This window comes from Triturus cristatus, chromosome 1_2 (assembly GCF_964204655.1).
Source record: "Triturus cristatus chromosome 1_2, aTriCri1.1, whole genome shotgun sequence".
In the NCBI taxonomy this organism is placed as follows: Eukaryota; Metazoa; Chordata; class Amphibia; order Caudata; family Salamandridae; genus Triturus; species Triturus cristatus.
In genome coordinates this window covers 1182040594-1182068523 of record NC_140580.1, presented here as the reverse complement: position 1 = coordinate 1182068523, position 27930 = coordinate 1182040594, and the positions used below count along the sequence as shown (strand labels likewise).

The 27930-nt window shown below is 47.4% G+C and overlaps 3 protein-coding genes across 6 annotated transcripts in view; 1 reads left to right on the top strand and 2 right to left on the bottom strand.

Moving 5' to 3' along the window:
• CIZ1 (CDKN1A interacting zinc finger protein 1) overlaps positions 1-12479 on the top strand; it is a 1193645-nt gene extending 1181166 nt beyond the window's left edge. For all 4 annotated transcript variants that reach the window (XM_085614087.1, XM_085614089.1, XM_085614086.1 and 1 more), the window contains one exon: positions 12021-12479. In XM_085614087.1, the coding sequence (XP_085470213.1) occupies positions 12021-12350 (330 nt within the window). In that variant the 3' untranslated portion in view covers positions 12351-12479. The remainder of the gene's footprint in view (positions 1-12020) is intronic.
• On the bottom strand, positions 11149-17419 carry GHDC (GH3 domain containing). The gene has a single exon (XM_085614085.1). It carries the CDS (start codon positions 17183-17185, stop codon positions 15395-15397), a length of 1791 nt encoding a protein of 596 aa, XP_085470211.1. The 5' UTR covers positions 17186-17419; the 3' UTR covers positions 11149-15394.
• Positions 17420-17582: 163 nt separating this feature from the next.
• The window catches only part of BBLN (bublin coiled coil protein), a 59643-nt gene continuing 49295 nt past the window's right edge, over positions 17583-27930 (bottom strand). The window contains exon 2 of the mRNA XM_085614091.1: positions 17583-17899. Within this exon, the coding sequence (XP_085470217.1) occupies positions 17715-17899 (185 nt within the window). The 3' untranslated portion in view covers positions 17583-17714. The remainder of the gene's footprint in view (positions 17900-27930) is intronic.

The following is a 27930-nucleotide window of genomic DNA, read 5'->3' as shown; positions in this document are numbered from 1 at the left end:
AGAACACCCCTCAAAGAATCCTTCCTCTCAACCAACGCTGGAGCGCAAAGAGAAAGGTGAGAAAAAGAAACATCGGTCTCACATGCCATTGAGGGACAGATAGACATCCAAAATACCTTGGTGTTCCGAGTCGGCGTCGAAATCGTCGTTGAGGCGTCCTTCGCCAATCGAAGCAAACTACTTCAGGTGAGAAGACCCATAGGAAGAAGTTGACACCAACACGTAGGCGGTCCAGGTCTGGCTCGCCTACGACGTCAAGAGGCCGTGACTCGACGTCGACTCATCAACGTCGAAGCCCGCCGCAGAGAGGTGCCATGGCGACGTCGAGATCGCCGCCGTCAAAAGGTCCACTTGCATCAACGTGGAGCCGAACACCGAGGGCCTCGACACCGGTGAGGCACAGTCGTTCACCATCGATGCGCCAGCACAGGCATTCATCGTCGAGGCGCATGATGTCGACTCATCCATCGCCAAGGGGATCGACGTCTAGGAGGTCACCGTTGAGGAGATAGACGTCGAGATCTCGAAAAACACCCTCTGTATCTAGGAGGTCAAGATCGCAATCTAGGTCGACATCGAGGAGATTTCCTCCTGCAAAGAGACCTAGGGTGGCGTCGAGAGACCGCTCAACACGGGATGCCCAGGTGGCGACGTCAAGGTGTGCCTCTCCCTCCCCAGGACTTCAGATAGTGCAAGTCACTCCTGAACCCTCACCAGTGCCGTCTCCAGCCCCTGCAACTAATATCTCCCCGAGAAGGCTAGGGGACATAAGAGTGAAAGATTCGCAGGATTACAAGACTGCCACGTTCCTCTACAAGATCCAGATCTCCTATAATTCAATCAGTACACTCATTTGAAAGACATGAGCGACGTGCCACTCCACAAAGGTCCCCATCTTTGAGAAGGAGCTCATCACGTTCTCCTCGGAGTCAGGCATCCAGATCTCGCCACCGCTCTCCTAGAAGACAAAGCCATAGATCTTCCTCGTGGTCTTCAAATTCCATGGCAGATTACTCTCCTACTCTTTCTTCCTCTCCTCCGAGTAGAATATCGCCCATTGATGATATCCTGACCTTCAATGAGGTTCTATGTCGAGGGGCTGCGAGGCTTCAGATTGAAATGCCGGTTTCCACAACTAAAACGTCAATCAAAACACTTCACCAAAGGTCTTCCTCTAGACCATTGCTTCCCCTAGTGCCTGGCCTGCTAGAGCCTACTCTTCAAAAGTTTCTTACTCCAGCATCGGTGGGGGGCGGCCCCATCTCTGATCACTAAAAAGTACAAGGCTCCTGAGAATGACCCCTTTTTTCTGAGGGCTGACCCTCCACCGGACTCGGTTATTGTTTCAGTTGCACGGAAGAACCAGGCGGGGGCAGCCTCATCTGCGGTACCCCCCCTCCCCCCCCCCCCCCCCTGATAGAGACAGTAAGGCCATGGATTCAGTTGGCAAGAGAATGTGCACCCCCTTGGCATCTTATTTGAGGAGTATCCATTTCTACCTTGAAGAGTGGACCAGAATCGCACTAGAGAAGTGGGTGCTCAATATTGTGAGGAATGGGTATTTGATCAGGTTCAAGTCCCCTCCACCTTCAATTCCTCCTCAAAAGACTATCATCTATCATCCATCGCATAAATCTTCTGAGAGAAGAGGTGTCCGCTCTACTCCCAAAGGAGGCCATCGAGGAGGTCCCATGGCATCAACGTCGACAGGGGATCTACTCTAAATACTTTTTGGTCCCAAAGAAAGGTCAAAACAAGGAGTTCAGGTCTATACTAGATCTCAGGCTTCTCAACAAGTTCATTCTGAGAGAGAGGTTCGGAATGCTGGCATTACATCAAATAATCCCGCATCTACATCAAGGGGACTGGATGTGCTACATAGATCTTCAAGATGCCTATTTCCACATACCAATCTCTCCAAAGCATCAAAAGTTTCTAATGGTTTGCATCCAGTCAGACCACTTCCAGTTCACTGTCCTGCCCTTCAGTCTGAAGTCTGCCACTCGCGCATTCTCAAAGTGCATAGCAGTAGTAGCTGCTTTCTTTAGGAAGATACAAATTTTCATCTACCATTACCTAGACAACTGGCTTCTCAAGAGTGCGTCTCCAAGTGTTCTACAGCAGCACCTCGCGTACTGCATGCAACAACTACATCAACTGGGTCTCCACGTCAATTTAAAAAAATCCATCCTCAATCCAACACAGAGGATACATTACCTGGGCGCAACTTTGGACACAGTAAACGCAAGAACGTATCCTTCGGAGGAGAGACTATCATCCATTCTCCACAAATGTCAGACTCTCCTAAAGATACCACGGCCAGGCAGGTCTCATCTCTACTGGGTTCGATGGCCTCGTGCATTTTTCTAGTTCCAAACACCAGACTTCACATGAGACCTCTACAGCAGACTCTAGAGGATCAGTGGTCCCAGATCTTCAATTACTGGGAGGACACTTTAACTCTACCTCTGTCTGTCCGGCTCTCCATCAGATAGTGGCTGCGACGGACTTATCTCATCGTAGGAGTCCCCTTTCAACAGGAGCTGCCCAAGCAGACTCTGGTGATGGATGCATCCCTTCAGAGATGGGGCACTCATATGAGGCCACTACAGATCCAAGCAATGCGGTCAGAGAAAGAGCAACTATACCACAAACATGCTGGAGCTCAGAGCGGTGCATCTAGCTCTCAAAGCGTTTTTTCCTTTCATCAAATCGACTGCTCTGCTTGTTCAGACATACAATACAACGATGTACTACCTGAACAAGCAGGGGGACACCAGGTCCAGACCCCTGTCACTGGAAGCACAAGCGATTTGGAAGTGGCTTCTTGCACGAGACATGAAAGTCTCCGCAATTTACTTACCAGGCATTCTCAACGTCCAAGCGGACGACCTAAGCAGGCATTTCGCAGAAGCACACGACTGAGTGCTAAAACAAGAAGTGGCGCACAACATCTTCTACAACTGGGGAACACTAGACATCAATCTCTTCGCGGACACAGAAAACGCAAAATGCCGCATCTTCGCCTCCAGGTACCCGCAACCAGGATCCTAGGGGAATGCTCTGTTGATAGACTGGTCAAAGACATAACTCTACGCCTTTCCACCAATTTTTCCTCATTTACATGGTGATCAGGAAACTGTACTATTCCAAGACAGAGATGATCCTGGTTGCTCCAGAGTGGCCTTGCCAGTGGTGGTACCCGGACCTTCTTCATCTGTCCAAAGTACCACACAGGAGGTTGCCATGTCATCTGGATCTGCTGACCAGGGCGGGAGGCAAGGTGTTCCATCCAAACCTACCATCCCTGAGGTTAGCAGCAGGGCTCCTGAGTTCATCCAATATGGACATTTAGGTCTCTCTCAAGACTGCATGCAGATCTTGAAGGAGGCACGGAGATCTTCTATTAGGAAGCCTTATGCTTTTAAGTGGAAGCGCTTTTGCATGTGGTGTACTGCTGAGGGTCATGATCCTATTCGAAGTCAGGAACAGGTACTGTTACCATACTTACTATATTGGCCAAAGCAGGTTTGCAATACTCCTCCATAAAGGTTCACCTGGCAGCGATAACAGCATATAGAAAGTCTCCCACTCAGGCTTCCTTTTTTTAAATGCCAGTTGTTAAGGATTTCCTGGAGGGTCTAAAAAAGGTCTACCCACCCGTTCGGTCTCCATCTCCTCCCTGGGAGCTTACTGTGGTCCTCTCTAAGATTATGGGTCCCCCATTCGAACAAATTCACAAAGCTTCCCTTCAGCATCTTTTGTGAAGACTGCTTTTCTCGTAGCAATCACATCTGCCCGCAGGGTGAACGAAATACAAGCCTTATGCTCTACAGAACCTCATCTCGTTTTTCACGCAAACAGAGTGGTGTTACGTACTCACCTGAGGTTCCTTCCTAAGCTGGTCTCGGAGTTTCACATCAACCAGTCGGTTACTCTTCCTACTTTCTTTGCAAACCCCGTCACTCCTGCGGAGAGATCTCTGCACTCTCTAGATTTAAAAAGTGTGTTAAAATTCTATCTTGATAAAACAAAAAGTGTACGAAAATCTGACCAACTGTTTGTGAATTATGGTCCATTGAACACTGGTTTCCCTGCCTCTAAAAGGTCCATTTCTAGATGGATAGTGTCATGTATCATGTTATCTTATCAACTGGCACATAAGCAGCTCCCGGGCAAGCCGAGGGCGCATTCTACAAGAGGCAAAGCTGCTACGATAGCAATGCTTAGGAATGTACCTCTTCAAGAAATTTGTAAAGCAGCCACATGGCGATCGGTCCATACTTTCGCACGCCATTACTGCCTTGATTCTGACACTCAAGCAGATGCTCAATTTGGTCAAGCATCCTTGAGAAATTTGTTTGGGTAATATATGTTTTGGTAAAATGGTTTTGATATGCTGGTATTAGTCTGCAGGGTACGGGGATGGGCTTGCTACTCTATTCATTGCTTATGACTATTGATGAGTATCCCCTGGAAGAGAAGTTAAATTACTTACCTGTAATCCTAGTTCTCTTCCAGAGGTATATTCATCAAAGTCATGAGCAACACTCCCTCCTCCCCGGACGAATACCATGGCCATATATATATATCTGTTACCCATTCTATAATTAAACTGTTCTACGCCGTCCAAAAGAACTGACCTGTCACCTGTGGTGCATGATAGGAGCCTGGGGGTTCCTGGAGGTCTTAAAGGCACGGTGCCAGTTTTCCAATTGTTTCAATATGCAGCCTTTGTAGGCTAATCTGCCTCTATGATCTATGACCTTCATGGAGTGCGTTTTCAATTTCAGGGCAACGATTGAAAGATGTAACACGCGGCGGTCCGGCTGCGGAAGACTGCACCGCTCCCGAAATGAATGGGATTCGCTGAGCCCGGAAGCATACTGGATGGAAATAACGGCGTGAAGGGAGCTGATTGTAACTCGGATGTCACACTGGGGCCCACTGGAGGGTTTAAATGGTTTGTGAAATAGACTGCTACGGCCTCAGTATCCACTGGAGGATTGTACTACTAGTCCCATAATGCCTTAAATTGGAAAGCACTCACCTGAGAGGAACAATCAATGATTAAAGGCATACTATGAGGACTAGCTAACAGACTGCGCAGAACACAGCCTATGAAGAAGGGACATGCTGTCCCGAAACGCGTTGGCAGATTGTACTTGGTGTGACATGCCGAGTTGTTGCAATAAAAGGATTGTTATCCCACCTTCATGGAGTGCGTTTTCAATTTCAGGGCAACGATTGAAAGATGTAACACGCGGCGGTCCGGCTGCGGAAGACTGCACCGCTCCCGAAATGAATGGGATTCCGCTGAGCCCGGAAGCATACTGGGTGGAAATAACGGCGTGAAGGGAGCTGATTGTAACTCGGATGTCACACTGGGGCCCACTGGAGGGTTTAAATGGTTTGTGAAATAGACTGCTACGGCCTCAGTATCCACTGGAGGATTGTACTACTAGTCCCATAATGCCTTAAATTGGAAAGCACTCACCTGAGAGGAACAATCAATGATTAAAGGTATATTATGAGGACTAGCTAACTGAGACTGCGCAGAACACAGCCTATGAAGAAGGGACATTCTGTCCCGAAACGCGTTGGCAGATTGTACTTGGTGTGACATGCCGAGTTGTTGCAATAAAAGGATTGTTATCCCACCTTCATTGAGTTCGCTTTCAATTTCAGGGCAACGATTGAAAGATATTATCTACTGGTGGTCGCCAGTAGATAGTTATAGTTACAACCTAGTTTCCATAGGAAATCTCAAAATTCTATTTCGAATAACTTTGGCGCCGGTTGACGAATCCTCGCGAAATTTTCAAAACTAATGGGGCGCTCCGTTCAGCTCCTACCCTGAAAGTCTCGGGGTGATTCGTCAAGCGGGCGCCGAGAAAAAGGGGGGGTCCCAAAACGCGTTTTCCCCATGCATTTTTCCATAGGACCTTTAGTCGCAGCTACAGCCCGAACGGCTGAACAGAATTACGTGGAATTTGGCAGAGAGGTAGCCATAAGGTCCAGGAAGTGCCTTTTGCAGGTCTGGTGTAAATCTGTTCAGTATTTCCTGAGAAAATAGCATTTAAAAGCATATCAATATCTATACGCGTGCAGGGTGCGCGCACCCTGCCGTGCGCAATTCTGATTGGTTGTTAGATGTCGGTAAACATTCGAATCGGTCGAAACCAGGAAGTGTCGGCCGCCATTTTGTCTCTCGCAGTCTGAGGGGGTGAAAAACAAAGGTGGAGAACGTGAAAAGGGGGCAGAGTGGACAGTTCCTGACCCCCTAGCCTTGGTCAGGGGGTCACAGAAGGACACCCAAGGGAGAAAAAAACTATTTTTTTTATTAAAAATTGCGAGGTGCGCGCACCCTGCGCGCACTGCGAACCGTGGCCACCCGGTGCGCGAAGCGCACCGAGTGCCCACAGAGCGTGCACGGTGTAAAACCATAAAAAGAAAAAAAACATAACTTAGCATTTAAAAAACCGTACAAATTCACTGAAAAAACCTTAGGTTTCACACACGTTATAGTTACGAATTAGCATTTAAAAAACCTTGCAAATTCACTTAAAAAACCATAGGTTTCACACGTGTTATAGTTAGCTGGACATTTCACTCGTAAAAAACCAATGAAATTCCCCCGTTATAGTTACTGCAGGCAACTATAACTCACGCGACCGCAATCCTCTGCTGATGATGTCAGATATTACATCACTGATGACATATGTGTCTTTCTGAAAAATAAATATTTGTAATGTATGTATAGCTAAAGATTAATGGAAGAAGACATGGGTAAATAAGTGTCTAAATACAGTGATGTAATATCTGACGTCATCAGCAGAGGATTGCGGTCGCGTGAGTTATAGTTGCCTGCAGTAACTATAACGGGGGAATTTCATTGGTTTTTTACGAGTGAAATGTTCAGCTAACTATAACATGTGTGAAACCTATGGTTTTTTAAGTGAATTTGCAAGGTTTTTTAAATGCTAATTCGTAACTATAACGTGTGTGAAACCTATGGTTTTTTCAGTGAATATATATATATATATATATACACGTATTTATGTCTACATATGTAGATATATGCATATTATTGCCCATTGCTCCGGGGTCCCAGCACGTGGGCAGGACTATTCAGTGCTTATGCCTTTGATGAGTATCCCCTGGAAGAGAACTAGGATTACAGGTAAGTAACTTATCCTTATGAACCTTTCACTATTTTCGACCCCAATAGAGTTTTGATGAAGACCCAAATTCCTATTTTGTATACGATGGCTCCAGATCAATTAATTTCTTTATCATTATTTTTTAAAATACATCACACTATAAATGTTTGTCAGGTTCTCAAATGCACTCTAGGCAAGACAAATGACACCATCTCTCATCGGACTCCTAGAATTGATGATTTACTCATTATCTTTGTGTCCAACATGAAGCTGCAGATGGGACCTCTCGTAGAGTGCAGGGCGCATCACTGGAGCCAGCACTACAGGAAGTGTAAAGGAAAAATGACATTCTCCACTTTGCTATCATTTTGGATGAGAAGTTGATGAATCCAGTTTAACACTCTTCTAGCAACAGCCCGTCGGCAGCTAAGCATCTCAGCTAGCTGCCCATAAGAAGATTTGCCCCACCTGTCATATAGCCACTCCCCTCTCCCTGCAACCCGGTCTTGTACATCCCACTATCGCTTTATTGCTATGTTTATGCTATACAAGACCACAAAATAATGCATTCAAAGGTGTTTCATAGCAAACAATAGTAACTTTGCTGCCTTACTAGAGTAGTGAGTCTGATTCAGCAAGCTTCAGATTCGGTGCTTCCAAAGGGATATCGTACCGCGGAAACGTGCTGGAAGACAGGGAAGTGGTACTTTTCCAACAGCGTAAGAGAAGTAAAGTGCGGATTCAAACAGACAATACAACAACTGTACCATCTGAGACAGTAAGGAACTTTGGGACAACTAGCACTGGCTCTTCACCAGGAAGCTCGCCTTCACAGCAGTTCACCTAGTAGCTGTACACACCAGCCAGGTGCGCAGAGTAGGATCATCCCTGAAAGTCATAGGTGAGTCTTCTTTACCAACTTTCCCAGCCAGACCTTCTGTCACGTTGTAAAACCTCAAATATTCTGTGTTTGAAATAGTAATAAAATAATATAGAAACTGCCAAAACTTTACAACTAGTTTAAAGACGTAAGCAAGGCTGGATCCAAGGAAAAACTCAGTTTTGATTAACTTTTCAGACATCTAATGCTTTTCTATGAAATTCTGTTCCAGGCTATGGCGATTAAATTGAAAGGGCAAGAATGAGCTTCTTTGTAAGGTTGTAAGCTTTGCCCACCTGCAGGAGCAATATAAAATGGCTCCTGGGGAAAAGTTTCGGTATATACAGATTAAACATGCGATAGATGCAGCCCTTCCAACAGCGGAAACACTCCCTGAATCATCCACCTTAGAGGACCGACTATTAACTGACTATTTAGACAAAAAAGCAACTTCACTCACCTACAAGAAAATTATTAATAATCAGACGGACCCCCTTGTCCGGCTTAGGATGATTTGGCAGATGGAGATCGGGGATATGGATGACACTGACAGGCGGGATCCGACTGCGTCACCTAGAGGTGGCACTCTCCTCTAGACTACGGCTGGTATAGCTGAAAATACTACACAGGACCTATTACACATGGGTGACACTGCATAAGACGGAGAACCCCTGACCCGCACTGTCTACGCCTATGTGGTGAAAAAGGTACATTCTATCACACTTTGTGGGAATGCACACTGCTTACACCTTACTGGGCAGCAGTGATGGACACTTACAGAGTTCAGGGAGAAGCAAGTCCCGCTCAATGCTAAATGCTGTCTTCTAAACGTGTGGGAGCCAACAGACCTTAACCACACTGAACGTCAGTGGGCAATGACGGGAATGATGATAGCCAAACGAAATCTAGCGCAGAAATGGGGGTTGGCACACCTTCCAACTCTACTAGAGTGGTGTAGGTATATGGACATGATCATGGCGGCCGAGAAGGCTACCTTCATTCACAGAGGATGTCCAAAGAAATGGGGAAGAGTATGGGGCAAATGGAATGCCTACAGGGGGGACATCTGTACACCTCCGACATTGCATCTTGGTTCGGACGATGAGATATAATACTACTGTGGTCATTGAAGATATGTCATCTTTGTGGAAACTGTTTACAGATAGACTGTGTGCAACTGTCATCCCGATTGCAAAAAATGTATATGCAGATTGTATTTTATTTCTAATAACGTTAAAAAAAAGGAATGAGCTTCTTTTACCCATAGTAGACTTGACAGTCATGGTTCCCAGACCTCTTTAATCATCAAAACAGCTTATCCAGTGATTGTAAAACTGAGCCTGCTAGCCAGGGTGCGAGGCAGAATCTTACACCACTAGTTCATCATAGACGCTGGTGGCCTTCTTCACATATTTGTAGAATATAGTCATTTAAAACTGCCCCGCCATGTTTGAACGTCTTAAAATAAGGCAAACACCTTCCACAGATCATCAGTCACATTTCAGAAGATAGTTTGCATTTGGGGTTTAGAGATGTCCACCAGCCCCATTATCTACAAGGGGAACGGCGTTACTGTACTTCCTATATTTACCAACGCCCAGTTTACAGTTGCAGAATAGTGCATGAAAAGCTCTTCCCAGACGTCTTTTTCACTATCCCAGGGATCAAGGATTTCATGGAGGGAATTAGAAAAACGTTCTCGTCACTGAGGGCAGGGAGGTTGTATGTTTCTGCAAAACTGTATTTACCAAACAAAAGGTTGCCCCATCTGAGACATTGCACACACCAAGTGTACTGCCCCTTCTCTAGTAGCCATCACATCTGCACACAAAGTTAGTGAGATCCTAATATGTGCTTGAATGAGCCTTCTGCGTGGTGTTTCAATTGACTCCCTGTACTGCAAAGATCCTGCTTGAATTCTGTAGAACAAATCCGTTCTACTTGTGAAATCTAGCTTCACAATATAAATTTACTAGAAGTCTAAGATCCAAGAACGCTGCTCATCTCTGCTAAAGCGAGCCTAGATAAATCAAACACTGAGGAAGAGGCCTCAAAGTCCAGGGCACCAGTCACGGAAACAAACTTAGCTACCCTTAAATAAAAGCCTTCCAGGAACGACCCATCCCTTTAGACGTGCCCTTAAAATACCATTGACTGAGGGGAACCAACTCTTTACGTTGACTGGGCATTCTCTCTAATACGACTGCTCCAAGATCTGTCACCCGTGTTAGTGCTTCGAGGGAGACTGCTTGAACATTTCCACTCACCTGGAGGTCTTGGACTAAACGGATTTGCAAGTCAAATCCACTCCCAGGGCTCTGACCTGGCTGGAAAGCAGCATGTTTCAGCAGTCCACAAACACATTCAATAAATAAGAACCCATTGACTTTCCTGGCCAAAGTCATCCGATTACCATGGAAATTTGCTACTACATTATTCTAAAGCTCCCCTCTCTGAGACACAAAAAGCCGCTTGCCCCGTCTTTGTATCTGAAAAGGGCTCTCCGGGACCAGCTAGTTGAAACAAAACATAAATAAGTTAGTCGAAAGCGTAGTTCATCAACTATACAATGCAGTTTTTATGGGGACTGTGTCTCCCAAGCTCTACTACCAAACATCAAACCAACCCCTGTAAAGATTACCAGAACCCCTTCATCCAGTGGAAATTCAGTATTCACAGCTCTTCTCAGAAGCATCAGCCGCTGAGCTCTGCGGTGCACCGCAGTCTAGACCCAGACTCCCCACACATCTCTGCAGACCATGTTTAGAGAATTGTTGTTATCCAACAGCCGTCCACTCCCCCTTTTCATTCACCTTTGCTGCTTACCGAATGGTGGGAAGATTGGGATTCTGTTGGGTTTTCATGAATATCGCTTAATATTTCAAGATGGAGACGGAAACACTTTCTTGTGATCCTTGTTCTCTCACATGAACACTCTTCCCACCTCTTTGGAATACCTGGAGTACACAGCCATAGGTTAAGATCTTCTAAAGCTGGACCACTGCTCACAGTATTTCTAGCTTGTGCCACCAACTGCGCATTTTCTTTGATTTAAAAAAAATCTGTTTACTGTTCCATCTATATCAAAATAATCCAATTCTCTTCGATGGGTGTATGCTTTTTTTTATTTTTTATTTAGTGCTTTTTTACCAAATGTTCTGGCGTCCCGCAGAAATACAGAACTATTCACTGTTGAAAAAAACAAAATCAGGAAAGATTTCCATGATGCAAAACTAGAATTACAAGTCAGCAGCCTTTCCTTGTTAGTGATCAGAAGGCTCCATGGTGGAATGAAAGGTCACTGCTCCCTGTGTGAGGTGCTGAATTCACTAGACCCCTGGACTGCATGAATGCATGCTGGAGTGGTGATACTGACCATGTACCCTCAGGCCCACCAGCTTAGAATGTGAGGCTTAGTTGCAAAGAGAGCTGTGTACAAGGTCCAGATGTCCGCAGCAGGAGGTATGTCAGCGTTGAGCCAGGCGCAGAGCAGTGCCTTGAACCAGGGAGCTTTCTCCCTGAACCTGCGCTTGCTTTGGGCACTTGAGCCAATTCCTGCCCGGTCTGCTGAGGAAGCTAGCTGGCGCGGCACAGTCAGAAGAAGAATTGCAACCCCATTCGGGCTTTGTCTCTTCTACAAGATGCCCGGTTTCCCATCCTACGGGCCAGGCTGGCCCTCCTCCTCTGGCTCAGAGGTGTGCAGTTCTGCACAAGGCTGCAGAGCCCACTGGAATGTGCTTGTGCTGTGCATACACTGCAGCACTCATTGTACTGGAATTAGCAAGAGCATGATCTCAGCCTTGTGAACTTCTGCACACCTTCCACAGAGGTGCACAAGGGGGTTATTACTCTGCTGCTGCTGCAGGCGCAAAAAGCTGTATACGATTAGATGTTGCACCCGTCTACCAATTCCCCTGCTACTGAGCTAAGCACTAGACCTGACACCCCCCTGATGTGTTCTTTCTTTTGTCCCACAGAAATTGAGAACAGAAAAAAGTCGAGTGCAGCACGAGGCAAACATGTGCTCTCAGGATCCTGGATCTGCTCTGGAGGGTGACCAGAGCATGGAGCATGGCAGCCAGGCTCCAGGTGAGGTGGAGCCCTGGCCCCCTGGAGACTGCAGTGCCCTCAGAGCAACTGCAGGAGACAGCAAGGCTGAGCGTGATCATGAGGAAGAAGGCAGGGAGGAAGGTGTAGAAGCCCACGAGACCGGGGACGCTACCTTGGAGGAAGGCAAAGCATCGGCTACAAGAGAAGACCTCTCAACGTCTGTCCGCAGACGCTCGTGCAGGCGCAAAGACAGATAAAAAAAATACCCAGACGGCCTTTGCTTAAATATGCTAAATAAAACATATTTTCTTCGGGCAACAATGACCTAGTAGGTTGTACTGGCATGTGGTTCATTTAAAATTAGTAATAAAATTGGTTTGAGATTCTTCAGTGTGTTTTTATTGTGGCTTATTTCTGTCACATTGAATTAAAGCAAATGCTGTACCAAGAACAATCCATGTAGGAGACAAGATAGTCAATCGTCGTATTTTCTGTTCCTCAAAACCAGGCCAGGATCTAGAGCTGTCCTGTGAGTAGGTGTCTCCAAGCAGCATTCTCACCATTGACCCCTAATGGGATGAACAGTGATCGCAGGGTTAGAAGGTACACACAGTTGACAAATCTGCCTCTTGTGCGATAAGTGATACCAAGTGAAATAAAATTGCATTGCAGGTTATAGGTTGAAGAGGTCAGCAGCGGCTTCAAATATCCATTAGTGGGGCAAGAGTAGTAGAAGGGATCATACTGCCGCTAGATCATGTCAGAAGAAGCCATCCAGCGATTCTTTTTTTGGTGTTGTAAAGTTTTGTAATAAACATCAAGGGTTTAATGTGCCACAGCAACAAAGGTCGACAGATGTCTAAAACCACCAGGGGGGGTGAATGAATGCGAACATCTGTGTGCAAATCGTGAACTGCTTTTCACCACCATTGCCGCATTCGGTGGCAGCAGCCATCATCAGATGCGGCGGCTCTGTGACAGAGGAGGCCCCTGACCTCACATCTTGTTAAGATTCCTTAGGCCTGGTAAAGATGGCGATGCTAAAGCATTGAACAGAGAAAGAGAAAAACTGCCGCATTCGGTGGCAGCAGCCATCATCAGATGCGGCAGATGCAGCGGCTCTGTGACAGAGGAGGCCCCTGACCTCACATCTTGTTAAGATTCCTTAGGCCTGGTAAAGATGGCGATGCTAAAGCATTGAACAGAGAAAGAGAAACACTGCCGCATTCGAGCCTTTCACAATGTTGCTGCGCTGATGATCGAACACAAGCACGGAGCGGAAAGGAAGAGGGGCGTGTGAACGCCTCAATATTTTTTAAATGTGCGATTGGTTAGAAGTAGGCTGAGGAACTTAGAACATGCTTCTTGCTGCATGTAAATCAAGGGGAAAGAACGAAACTGGTTCCTTTCATGTCTAGCCTTAGATACATAGGGGACTCGAGTGATATTCTTAAATACTCAGCATAATTTAGATACATAAATAATAACCTTGGCATTTATTTAAAAAAACAACCCCCTCCGGTTCTTAGTTCGATTCTCTTTAGTTGATAATATATGAATATATAATCTAATTTAACATTTTTCAACGTCCATAGAGCACTTCCTGGGTATGCACAAAATCGAGAGGCGAACTGTTCATTTCATATCAATCCTTTTTCAGCCTAAAATGAGCCTCCGCTCGGAACAAACGAGAGCCCTGAAAGTAGACAATGTGACTATTATCAAAATGAATGGTTCTCATTAAAGAGCAGAATGTGCATGGCTAGATGCAAACTACTAGCCACACATCTCACTAGCAGGTGCAATAGCCTCCTAAGCTATCACAGGAGCCCCTGGAAAAAGATTCCAGCCCTGTGGAGATCTCCTTAAAGCCAGAGTGAGGATCTCACAATATGTGCAACACTGAGCTTAACGGACAACAAAGAGCAACAGTATGGATGACAAGATCAGAGGCAAGCGAAGAAACACTGGTCCTCATCGCTCATTTCACTGGACACCCAGAGGAAGGCTTCCACATCATGGTGAGGGGTGGATTGACTGGGACACGAAGCAACAGGTCCCCAAAATGTGAACTCCCTCATAAAGACCCCTTATATCACAAAAGCTTGACTGCCGATGGATTGACAGAGGAAAAACATTCTAACCACCTACACTGGTGGCTTAAGAAAACCTACCTCACGACACTGCGGGTTGATAGCATGACAGCTGTATCAAGTAGAAAACGGGTCTGTCTTTCATGAGTGAACTCTCAACAAGACCTACTCGCTCAAGTCTGTTTTGATGGCTTGGAAAGGGGAAGAAAGGGAGTACAAGTCTAGCCTTCAAGTGCGACCCCTCAAGGAGACCCTCAGGCTTATTCCCTGTAGGTTAACAGCTTGGCAGAGGAAACACAAAGAGATTACATCTATTCCTCATGGGTACCCCTCAAGGTGGTCTCTTAGCTGAAGTCTCTCATAGTTCATTTCTCTACCTGCTAATGGCATGCTAGGGTAAGTAGGTGGGAGAACAAGCCCATATATCATATGTGTTTTATGAAAGAGAACCTGACTCAAATGACTGAGTGTTGAGGCTTGGCAGGAAGAATACATCAATGCTTCGTGAATGACTTGTCATGGAGGTCTCTTACTGCCTGTTCGTAACACTGACTAATGGCTGGGTGTAGGGAGCAACATTTACAATCACGTAAGAAACACAGTTTGCAACTTTCATTCTGATGCTAATCCCAACCACTAACTGCATCCTTCCATCAGCCTCCCCAATCTGTTCCCTTTGAGGTGTACCTTTTCTGGCACACCAGATACACTCATAATGTTTCCATGCAAACTAATTCATGGTGATGTTCTTTCTGTTAGCATCGTTACACTGATTTTTTTAGCGTAATCCCGCTTTTTTAGGCAATGTCCTTCAGTCTTTTGTTAAATGGCAAACCCCTCAATGCACCATTTGGTGATATACATATATTTCTTTGTTATATAGATTCCCCTGACGAAGGGCCAGGTGGCCCGAAATGCATTGGGATCAAGTCTATCACTTGAGATGAAGTGTGACACAGCGATGTAATTATGTGAAATGATTTCCAGTATATGATTATACGGATTAACCTTTGAGTTGAAATTAAAGTTTGGAACCAAGCATCATCTTCTGTTTTGTTTCAACACTTCAATACAAACGTTTCATTCGCTTTCAGCGAAGCACACACGGCGTGCCCAGAGGGACGTTGTCTGTTGTCAGCCAACGCATGGGACACCAGATACACTGACAACTAGCAAGTGTCTGGAAGGTTTAGGAAATGGTGGCTCCTTCAGGAGATGATCCGACGCTGCATAAAGTCGGCTAGCTCCTTCCTTTTCAAGACTCGTGGCATCTGAAGTTGGTCGTAGGTGATCCCAGACCCAGAAAAGATCAAGTGGCGGAAGCGTGTGAAAGCCCCCGCTTGGACGAGATGGACACGCGTGTGCCCAATGCTCCCTTTGATCCGTAGTGCCCTGTAGACAGGGCTGTCTTCCTGGAGACACTGATCCAGCTTGTAGCGCTGGTCTTCTGACAAATTCCTGACTCCTTTCAGTTCCACAAATACGTCATAGTGGGGGTCCGAACCTCCAGAAAAAGGACCAAGAATTCTGTTGTCTATGGTGCAGTAATCGACCAGTCCGGCACCCGGCCACAGCTTGACCGCACGTTGCAGTGAGCGATAAAAGCCGTCTTCAGTGATCCCTTCACCACGTATGTTAAGCGTCTGGCTCTGTCTGAACATGAACTCGACCACAGGACACTGATTGTGGAATCCGGCCACTCTCACAACATCTCCAATACGGTACCTGTACAGACCAGCATGGTTTGTCACCACCAGTTCGTAAAGCTCATTCTCCTTCACTTCGTGCATTGCAAGAGTGTGTGTTTGCGCCTCTTCACAGTGTCCTAAGGGAATGAACTCACAAAACATTGAGCGAGGGCACAGCACGTACTGACGCTCCGACTTCTCTGGCCAAAGATTGACCCCAATCAAACCTTCAGGTGTCCCATACAGGGGAGAGTAGACTTGAGTTCCATGGCAGTACATTTCCTTCAGAATACTGCCATACAGGTCATTGGCACCCAAATCCACTGCTATGACCATATGAAGGTGGGGCCACACCCTTTTTGCAATCCCCTGGAATCCTTTTTCAAACTCAATCCTCAGCTCCCAAGCACGCTGAGCATCCGGCTTCAGGAGCGACTCCAGCTTCTGCCTTATGCTGTCCGGTAACGTCAGCTCAGCATTTATGTGTCCTATGCAGATATCCTCTGCTATCATCTTCCACTGATCTTGCAACAATGTAAAGGCCTCACAGATGATCCAGGCACTGCTAGCCTCCAGTGCCCCGAGGTCACTGTCCCTGAGGGCAAAAAGCAGGTGCACATACAGTGCTTCTTGTATGGATGTAATTTCGTAGCCAACATCTGGAGTTGAATATAGGTGTCTGGTATATGTAGCAGATGGGAAGGTAGGGGCAGGCTCAGTGGGAAGGGCTGCTTCAGTCTTGTCTCTGGCAGGGGTGTAGCAGAAATTCACTATCTTCTGCGTGCCATAGAGTCTTGGACAGGAAGTGAAGATGGCATTCCAAAACACTGAAGTGCCCTGAAGGAAGAAGTCCTTGGCAGAAGACATGGTGCCCAGCAACATAACCGAGGTGCCAGAGGTCCCTAAATTCATCGTCAGTGTGGCAGGCTTGCCAGGCAGCAATATATTCTCCTGCCCTTGAGAGACTTTTAGGATGTACTCTTTGTAGTGTTCATACCGAGTCAAAGGGAGGCGTCTCCGGAATGATTGAGAATCTTTAATATCACTGAACTGGTGCAATAGGCCGTACTCAGTGTCCTGGTTCATCTGGAGCCTTTGAAGCAGGATCTTCTCCTGGACACAATGGATGTCTTGGGAGTCAACTTCCAGATGCCGGCGCTGCCTGGCACCATGCCAGGCAATTACTCGGAGGGCAAACCAGTGCCGCAAAAGACGACCCAAGGACTTTGTGGGATCCCATGACCTACGATTCCAGACTAGGAAAGTCACAATTGCTCCGAGCAAACCAATGAGGAAAGCCACTGAAAGCATTGTTCGTAGTCTTGTTGTTTGAACTGCCGAACTGCCTTCAGCTTGAATGAGCGCCGGGTGGGAGTGGGGCTGCTATCCGAGACCACCATCCAGCAATTTCAAAGGCAAGGAACACTTGAAGGACAGCTCTCTCAGGATAGGCCCTTGAACAATTGAGGGGGCAATACCACACTGACAGTAATAAAGACTTTTTATTTATTAGAATATCTATATAGATTCAGAAAAGCCCAAGTGCTCCATGTTTGATGCCCTTTGCTATAGATCCTCCAAGGCTACCAGAACATTCCACTTTGGTCCTGCTAGCCTGCGCACCCTATAGGAGCCTCCTACGACTAGCCAGCAGCGTTGTTTCCATTGGGCCACCACAGACTAGATAACGGGTGGAAGACCACAGCACAGTACCATGCCAAACGGTTCCCATAGAGGTCTATTGCACAAGAGCCCAGCTTCAGGTAGATCCGCTAGTACCCATGAGCACATGTCAACGTGTTGTTTCTTCCAAGGAAGTCGCATCGAAGAAGAGGGCGCCTCAATCCTGTTCATCGCCCTGTGAGAGGACTGCTTGGCTGACGCTCTGCTCCTGAAATTCCCGCCGGGCCTCTCGGTTGAGCTCTAGCAGCTCCTTCAGCTGCTCATGCAGATGGTCATTCCTCTCCTCCAGATGGTCCAAGCAAGAGTTAATCTGATCCAGCATGGAGTTGATGGATTCATACTCTAGAGAGGGAGAGAGAGAGAGAGACCACCAATTAACACCTTACAAACAGCACACAAAGAAGCACAGAAAGCAGCTTTCCTTCTCCAGAACTTGAAGCTGCATTTACTCTTCTTCCCTGATGTAAGAGAAGTTCAAATTATTTCACTCTAATATTTTTCTGTTCACTCCCTTCACATTGGTACCGCTCCTACGGTCTACACGGAGCCAGACCTCTCAAAGGTCCAACACCTTGAAGCCATTTTCTTTCTTTGCACTGCTGTAGATCACTTGGAATCACTAACATTTTTAAATAGTGTTTTCTACTGGGGTGTGCATGGTAGCAAGCCTTTTTTTGTACATCTGTGTGGGATGTGAGCTACATATATTCACCACTATTGTAATTTCTCGGTCGTTTTGGTTTTGAATTGAAGCAGCCATGTTCGAGACTGACTCCTCCCCCTCCCAGGACCACACTCCGTTCCAGCGCCTTTAAAGGTTTGAGAATAGCAAATGAATCTGGCTTAAAAGGGACATTCCTGCTACTTTGTGTATTTATTGTGATAAATTCCCCCCCCCCCCTTTTTTTCTATCCCGTGGGGGAGATACTAACTGGGGGAGAATAATATTAATAAGACAGTAAAACATGGGGTGAGGAGGATTACACTCAAAATCAATTCTTTGGGTTCCTGTTTCTCTGTAACAGACTGCCACAAGGAGAGGGCTACAAAGCAAAACGCAAAAACAAAAACCTTAGATGAAGGATCCTTCCTTCTAAAGTGTTCTGAAGGCTCTATGTAGTGAATCGCCTGTTTCCAGGGACAAAAATCCCTGTCACTGTCTGCTTTGGGCTTTTTCGTGTGCTTACAATTTGGATGCACTCCATCGCCTAGAGGTCCTTTATCAAGCACCAGACTGCAGGCAAAGACGGCTGATGGGTGGAACTGTGCGTTCTCTTCTCGGGCTTAGTGAACGAGTGGCAGTAGGCCAGATCATCAAGTACCCGTGAGTGATCGGCACATTGGGTAGCCAGTTCAGAGATCTTCGACAGAAGACAGAAAGCAAAACAAGCATTGGCATAGCCAATAGGTCTTGCCTTTGGGACCTTACAAGTGTTTAGCCATGCAACAGTTGATGTTGTTGCACCAAGGATATTGTGCTGGATAACTAAACACTTATAAGGTTCCAAAGGCGAGACCTATTGGCAAAGCCAATAGGTCTCGCTTATGTGAGTGCTATAGGCTTTGTCGACGTCCATGTTGTACAGCAGAACGGCTGCTGTGCAGCATGGCTGAAAGAAAAACAAGCATTGCCAAAGCCACCAGGTTTCGCTTAAGCGCCATCTGTTCTCTGTCAGTTTTTTTTTTTTTTTAACATTTTCAACATAGCTTAAAGTAGGAAAAAACCTCCATAAAGCGGTCATTGCTGGCCGCATCATAGTGCCTTTTATATTGGGTGCTGAATAGGAACAGCAGGACAGTAGGATCACAATGGATGAAATGTGTGAGCCTGTGGCCCGAGGGGAGCACAGTTCCTTGATGTGCATCGAGGGCCTCGGAATCCCTAGGAATGTACAAGCTAATGGTTTGGAGAGATTAAGCCATTCTGAAAGGGAGCCTAGATCTTTAATTTACACATGGCAGGTAAATGAATGAATGATTAGTTATAGTGAATGTGATCTATTAATCCTGAAATGCTTTTGGTTTCATTGGTAGCTTGCAAGAGTCCTTGTTGTATATGATATGGAACGCACATTAACATTAGTACTTTAGAATGTCTTAGTTGCTGGAGCATATGCGCGAGGTGGTGAATGTTGATTGAGTGAAATGCCTCAGAAAACGTTGCAGTAATTGGCCTACAAGCAAGAAGTAATGTGGCCTTGTGTAACGTAACAAGTGCTCCTGTAAAAGCGCTCCAATACTTTCTGGTCGTGGTCTTAATACTGCAACTGTTCCTTTAGAATCCATATGCCTGTACAGAGCACTCTATTCTGTTTTGGAAGAGATACCTTCTGTGGTATATAGTATTTGAGACCAAACCATCTCCTGTGAGGAAACAGTAACCACACAACCGCACTTATCAACGCAGTGAAGCACCCAGTGAAACAAGGGCGTTCTTGGGGATAAACACCAATTAAGTAAATACATTCCCAGTATATCATAGTATGTCCATTTACTTTGTGTGGGTACCCCGAGATCCTGGCATGTATCTTGCCGTCATGGGCGTACATGCGACATCCCCTTCTGGTAAGCTTTTGGCTAAGCTTTGCATACAGCAGTATCCTGGGCCCTGGAGCAGTGTAGAAAAATGAAAGTACCCCTTTCCTGTAAGACCTGGAGAAAAGTCCAGTAAGCTGCGATGAACCACGTGAGGAAAACCCGTGCCTTTCCTAAATTATTTTTAAAGTTTCTAATTCTGTAATAAAAGGAGAAATAGCTTTTCAGAGGAATATGTTTTTTTTGTTGAAGTTTTATATAGTGCGCAAACTCAACACGAAGGTATTACGGCACATTTTATTTAGCACCAGTTGCATTACAGTTACCTTTCATTGTTGATAGGGATGGGATATGTTAGAATTGGGGATCTCTGGTTGGCACAGGTAGGTACTTGTGACAAGTAAGGACCCTCTCCTCTAGTCAGGGTAAGGGGTTACACTCCTAAAACAACCCCTGTTCACCCTCTAGGTACCTTGGCGCGAGCAGACAAGGCTTATCTCAGAGCGTTATAGGTTAAGCATTTATGACCACATACAGTAACTCAGTGACAACACCACAAATGGACTCCACACTGGGATTATCAAAATTAAGTATTTTATATATAAAGACTTGGCACAAGACCAAATAACGATAAAAAGTCCCACAATACTATTGGCAATAAGCAGTTCTTGATTAAAGCGTAATTTCAAAGTTCTGGCAGTTCGTTCCTCTTCGTACGGGGATAAGAGATGCTTAAGAACGGGTCTCACAAACGCTGCAGACGCTCCGGTGCGAAGCGTACACCCTGCGGTGCGAAACGTACACAGTACCTTGTCTTGGAGAGTTCGTCACGGACGATGCGGTGAAAACAAACGTGTTGTACGTTGTGATGTCCTCCTGTTATGGTGCGAGCTACGGCTCGTTGGGGGCGTTAGTCGCGTTGTTAGAGGGGACAGTGCGTAGGTACGGTGCTCTTGCTGTTCGTTGCGGCGTACGAGCCGTACCTTCAGAGCTGCGCCTTTTCCGTAAGTGCAGTGCGAAGCAGGCAGTACGCTCCGATTGTGAGCGACGTACCCAGCCACTCTACGCGCCGCAGCCTGCCCACAACAGGGGTAGGGGGGCACGCTTGAGTAGTACGGTTCGAGGAGGGGAAAACAAAGTGCGTCGCGAAGTCCTTCCTTCACGGTGCGAGCTACGGCTTGTAGGGGGGCCACAACGTCACGTTGTTCAGGCCGGACAGCTTGGCACCGGCTTTCCAGTGTACGCGTCGATCTACGAGACGCACACATCTCTCGGCTTCGGCGCTACGGTGAGAACGGTGGTTCTCAGCAGCGTTTCTCAAGGCGGTGAAGTACACTGGTCCTGGGACTTCGTTCAGGGGGCAAGCTCTCTCACAAGCCCTTGGAGATCTGTAGTACAAGTTGCAAATAAAAAGTCTGAGCCTTTTCTTCTTCTTCTCCTTCAGCAGCAAGGCAACCACTGCAGGCCAATCCCCGAGGTCAGGGACAGTACTCCTCCTTACAGCTTTCCCAGTTCCTCCTCGTCGGGCAGAGGTTTCTTCTTGTCAAAGCAGGATCCCAATACTTATAGTGCAATTCTTTTGTTCTTGCAGGCCAGGGGTCCTTTACCCAGTTCAACCCAGTTCTGGAGTACTTTGTTTACCGGACTCTGGCTTCTCCTTTCAGTGTGCAGGGCAGAGACATCAGACGCTCCCCAGGGGGTGGAGCCAGCATTGTGGTGGAAAGGCACAGCCCTATTCAGAGTGCAGGTGTACTCCTCCCACCCATCTATATGTAATCTCTCCATTCACCACCGGGCTGCCCCAGCCTGTCTCCTGGAATTCCCCAGCCCTGTCACTCTCAGAAACCAGACAGCAGATACACATCCTAACAGAGGCGGGCTGAAATGGTTAGGCAAGCAAACAGCAGCTTTCTAAAAGTGGTATTTGAAAACACAGAATATTAAAATAAACTTTACTAAAAGATGTTCAGGCATACTAAACTCGAATTTCTACCATGTTCCCTGGGTCCGTTAGGATCATAGAATGTAACAATTCTAACAGCCCATTCTGGCCTATGGAGAACAGGTAGCCTTACAATAGTGAAAAACGAAAATGGCTGTAATTCACTATTAGGACATGCCACACACATCAGGGCTTGTCCTACCTTATGCTTACAATGCACCCTGCCCTTGGGCCTACCATAGGGGTGACTAATATGAAGTTAAGGGAAGGTTTAGGGACTGACAAGTGAGTGCACTTGCCCAGTCAGCATGACAGTACCAGACTGCACGCAGGTTCTGCAATGGCAGACCTTAGACAGATTTTACTAGGCCGCTTCTGTGGGTGGCACAACCAGTGCTGAAAGCCCACCAGCAGCATTTGTATTTACAAGCCCTGGGCGCTCCTGGTGCACTTTACTGGGGTCTGACAGTAAACCAAATAAGCCAATCATGGAATCCAACCGACATATATATTTTACATAGGGAGCACTTGCACTGTGGCACTGGTTGGCAGTGGCACAGTGCTCTGAGCAGCTAACACCAGCAAAACACATGAGGCACAGCAACAAAAAGTGGAAGGGAGACTCACGCCAAGGTGCCAGGTCTAACACGAAAGATTAAATGATTTGCTCAGAATCGCAGGATGTCGAGCTGATGCAGAGACAAGAAGCTGGTTCCACAGTCAGCAGCTCTGGCTCTTCAGCCACATCCTCCTTGCACGGTTCTGTAGCTGAGGAAGGAAGGTGTGGGATTAAGCTGTACAGATGGGGGTGTGGCTCTGAAGCCACTGCATCTCTTGTTTAAGGTTTGGGTACAAGCTGCTTAGGTGCCTGCTGATTAGAAGAGTCTGCAACTTCTGCTTATGACAAGAATGTGTGAGGGTTCCTACTGATGGTACAAAAAGGGCAAACGCGCACTCAGCCAACAACGGCAGATGCTGGATGAGTGGGTGCTTTATTCAGCTTCGTGCAACATCCGTCAGATGTTTCAAGGCGCCTCGTCAGCGGGGATTCTGACATTGAATTGGGTGGGGGCGATTTGAAAATGCAAGTGTGCAAGGGAGTGGGGGAAACACAAAGGTGAGCGGGAGGAGGGCAGGGGTTGAAAACATAATGGAGAGTGGGAGCGGGTGAACGAAGACTACAGAGGGCGTGGGAGAAGAAGAGGGACTGCTGACACAAGTACTCGCAGAAAAAAGGAGTACCTGCAGGAGCCAGTGGCTTTGGACGCTAGCCACAGGAAGCAGAACAATCATTTTGGAATACACAAATTAGCTGCGCGGCTCCACTGATGGATTCTGAGAGCAGGCGACTCCCTCGAGGACTGAGATTGGAAGTAAGGATTGGCTTGTTTCTCAATTTTGCAATGGCGTGATTGGCGACCCCCACTAAGGAGGAATTAAGGGAAACTGGCAAAGACAGCACACGTGCATGGAAGCCGACAGTAAATGAAATTGGAAGATGGATTGCGGGGTGAGGTGGGGGGGGGGGTCAAGGAGGAGATGGCCTCATCTATTATTCCGCCACATGATGGTGGGACCCCGAAACCGGTCCTAGGATGCTTGTTTCCGGTCCAGGGAGGACCTGGCTTGGCAGTTCGGGCTGGACTGTTTCCATGAGGCACAGGGTCAAGACTGATTTGCATATGGCCCGGTCTAAACTGGGGTGGCATGGTGAGCAAAAGAATGATGGATTTAACTTAGATCTCTTGACTGGGGGTGAATGTTTTGATTTGTTCTGCATTCCGTCCATCAATTGTGTCTTTTGCATGATGGCCCCTGGCAGAAGTTAAGGGATCTGGGTTATAAGGCGGATGAAAAGGGAGGGGGTAGCAAGGGATTTAGGTGGTTGCGCGAGGAGGGCCAGTGGCGTTATGAAGATAATGGCCGTGCGTGTGTGCGCAGTCTGATCTTTTTTTAAGCACATACTCGTGCTTGTGGCGCACTCCCGCAAGGTGGATGCTGCCACAAGCATGAGTATGTGCTTCAAAAAAGAGCAGAGCGACGGCTAAAGGTCCTCCTATGCGCTGCGTAGGCGAGACCTAAAAAAGACAAGCTTGAGTAAGGTAGATGGCTGTTGGGACAGAAAAGGTGCTACTTGGTCCAGAATAGCATGGACCCCTTCCCCGAGTACCCCCAAAGTGAATGTCTGGTTAGTTTTGGGATTTTCGTGCCTCTGCACAAAGGACCTCATTCATGTGTGGGAATAGAGACCCAGAGCTGGGCACTGCACATCAAGTGCTCCCTCCTCTTCTGAGCAGGACTATCTTCAGCTCAGCAGGTTCTGGAGGGCTGACATTATCAATACCTCCAGGATGTTTTATTTACCCGCTGCTCGCACAGGGGAAGTTTCCTACACAGCTTGTCGGTTTTAAATTGTATGCCAGTACTCTACAACCAAGTACTTCTCTCCATCCTGGTGAGACATGGACGTTGCATGTATGTTTACAAGGTATATGTGTAGTTGGAGGAGTCTCACACAAATTAAATGTGCTTGGTTGGTGCTGCCCAGGAATCCATTTTAGATCGGTGATGAATGATACACAAGATGGTTATTCAAACGACCCTGCTGGACAGCTGTGTGAACTGCAGGGCTCCTCCAAAGCTTTTCGGAGAGTCTTTGAAATGGACCAAATTCCAGGATGTGCCGGACAAGAGAGATTGCACCCAATTAAAAGATAGGGACAGTTTTTCCCCCCCCCCCAGACTAGGTTGAGAGGTCACAGCGTAAGGAAGCTTCTCATTTAGCCAGTATTGTCTTTCTTAGATCCACATGCTTGAATGATTCCCTGTTGTCGGAGCGGGAGTCCCACTGTACTATATTATAGCAGTATATATGACTAATAATGGCTAGAACGGTACTAGGTCATGATTTTACTAGCATAGGTCTTTTTTTTATTTTTCTAAAAAGGGACCAAACTTCAACGATGACCAACCAGGTGGGTGCACCCTTAGTTGTGTGTGTGTGTTAAGGTAGTCTCTCCAAGCACTGCTCAGTTTTTTTTTCCATCTGAAAAGCTATTTTCCACCTTACTATTCTTATAGGTACGACAGAAAAGGCCTTTTTCATCCCTGTACGACCTGTGGGGGGGGGGGAAAAGTTGACGTGGATGACCCATATAAGGACTGCATTTACTGCCCTTCCCCCCCTCCCCCCCCACAAGTATGAGATAAAAGAGTGCAAGATTTGTCACACTCTCTCCTCAAAAACTGAGGGGAAGGAAGACTCCTCCTGTGGCTTCAGAAAATAAAGGCTCAGAAACCATCTTCTGAGGAGGATAGTGACACCTTTCCTCAGTCTCGCAAAAGGGCTAGATCCCATCAAGAAGCTTCAGAGGAGTCAAGAAAATCCTTGAAAACATCTCATCAGCCTCATAGCTACACGAAAAAGGAGAAGCACAAACATTTCCCCTCAAACATCCTTACCTGGCCCATCAACGCCATCTGCCAAGGAAAGAAATCACCCTCATGCCTCCTCTGCTGAACAGTTCACTAGCCATAAATCTTCCAAATCCCTCTTGACGCCTTCACTGTTGACACCAAGATAGTTGATGACCACTAGTACAACCATCTTGTCTTCGAGACAATGAACAGCGAAAATTACAACAGCTGCCATTGGTACTCACATCTCATCAATGAAGTTTCAGGCATCTACGAAGTTCCTGTTGACGCCCCCATTGAGGACACTGCTGTAGACAATGGTCCCAGCTATGCTCCCGCCTACATCGATCCTGTTGACGATTGCTCTGTCAACGGCAATTCCGTCAGCCACGACACCAAAGAAGGATGCTTACAACACTCCAACGACAAGGATACTGTTGATGACGATTAAGGTAGTTTCTAAGGTCTCCAGAACCTTTCTACGCCCTGAATTCACCTCTGCCTCCAAGTCACCTGCTGGACAATGAGGAATTTGATGATGAAGGCGGCCTGTTTGGGTCTAGCCTACAGCTCTTCAGAACTGAAAGTTAAATGTCAGGAGGAAGATTAGGATCATGAGGAGGCAGGGCATTGCTATCCTCCACCTCCAAGACATGAGCCCCGCAGATATTATTCCGACCCTCCACCTAATGGGATACTGCACATCTTCCTGCATCCTTGATAAAGAATCTCCAGGGTACACAACCCCCTGCACAGCAGCCTGGTGCCGCACCACAACCTGTCACCGCTCTTGCACCAGCACCTCTCACTCCGCCAGCTACTCCTAAAATTACGCCTGCTTCCCATGTAGTAGCGCCACCAAGAGATGATTGTGAGAAAGTGGGTTTCTGTTGCAGTAACCCCCCCTTTTTTTGCCTAATAGCTGATGCACTTTCCCTTGTTGTGCCCTGGGCTCCTGCCAATCAGGTGCCCAGGGCCTATGTTCCTTCCTTAAAACACACAAACTCCCAATTGGCAAACCCTGGCCACATGTCAGCCCCTGGTAAATGGTACCCTAGGTACCCAGGGCCTTGTGACCAGGGAAGGCCTCTAAGGGCTGCAGCACTCATTGTGCCACCCTTAGAGGCCCTGTACCCTTACACACACACACTGCCTTTGCAGGCTGAGTGTCTGGGTGCAGGACAAAACAAAGAGTCGACATGGCACACATCTCTGTGTGCCATGCCCATTACCTATACTGCCAAGGCATATGTCAGCCACCCCTCTGGCTGGGTGCCTTATGCCTATGGTGTGGGCACAGGAGCAGGAGCCCTGTGCCCCTACAGTACCCAGGTCCATTCCTGGGCACTGTAAGTACAGTGCTGCCTTTTACAAGTACATGGTGCTGAGAGCTCGTCAAACACGAACTCCACAGCACCATAAGGGCAACACTGAAGACTGGGAAGTTTGGTATCAAACTTCTCGGCACATTAAACCCACACTGATGCCAGTGTGGGATTTAATGTACTAAGCACCCCAGAGGGCATCTTAGAGATGCCCCCTTACAGCTAACCTACAATCCACGTCTGCTCTGAGGCTGCCCAGGCTGCCACACAGCAGACACGTTGCTGGACCCCTGGGTGGGAGAGCCCCTGCTCTCCCGGGCCTGCAACAATGCACATCCTGGGTGAGGTGAGAAATCTCCTCCCCCAGGATGAGCAAAGGGAAGCTTCAAAGGCATGCCGCCAGTTGGAGTTTCCCCAGGCCACTGCAACCCCCCACTCTGGCAGGAAGCTTGGCCGGAAACCCCATACAAGGACAGGGGATGTGCCAGCCTGCCCACCCCACCCCTCAGGTGGGGGAGGCGAGGTGAAGCACATCTCCGGGCTCTCGCCATCTTGAAGATGGGAGGCCCTACCCTATCAGGATTAGGCTACTGCCCTCCTCCCACAGGAGAGAGGCAGGATAGGGGGTGTACCCACCCCAGGACAAGGACCCATTGGTCCCTGGCCTTCACCTACCTGTAACGCCCCTAAATCTAGTATTTAGGGGCCCCCTGAACCTTCCTTCCCCAGATTCCAGATAGAAACCTACAAGAAGAGCAAGAAGAAAAAAGACCTGCCCTGCAGCTGCTAAAAAGAGGAAGACACCAACTGCTTTGGCCCCAGCCCTACCGGCCTGTCGACCCTCGAACCTGCTCCTGCTCCAGCGCGGCATCTCTTGTGGCCAGCAACCTCAAAAACCCCGGAGGACCTGGCTACCTTTGACCTCTGATTCCCTGGGACTCCCATGAGTAGAGGCTCTACTCGAGAAACCTATTCCTAACTCCTGGCAGCAGCCCGGAACCGCGGACCCAACACACTCTGCACCAGCCAAGCCTGGCCAGTGCCGGAGTGGACAAAGACCCTGAGGACGACCCCACGGCGACTGTGACCCCGAGTCCGGCACCCAAGGACCCCCCTCGACATCCTGGACGAAGCCTGCAGCCTCAGAACCGAGT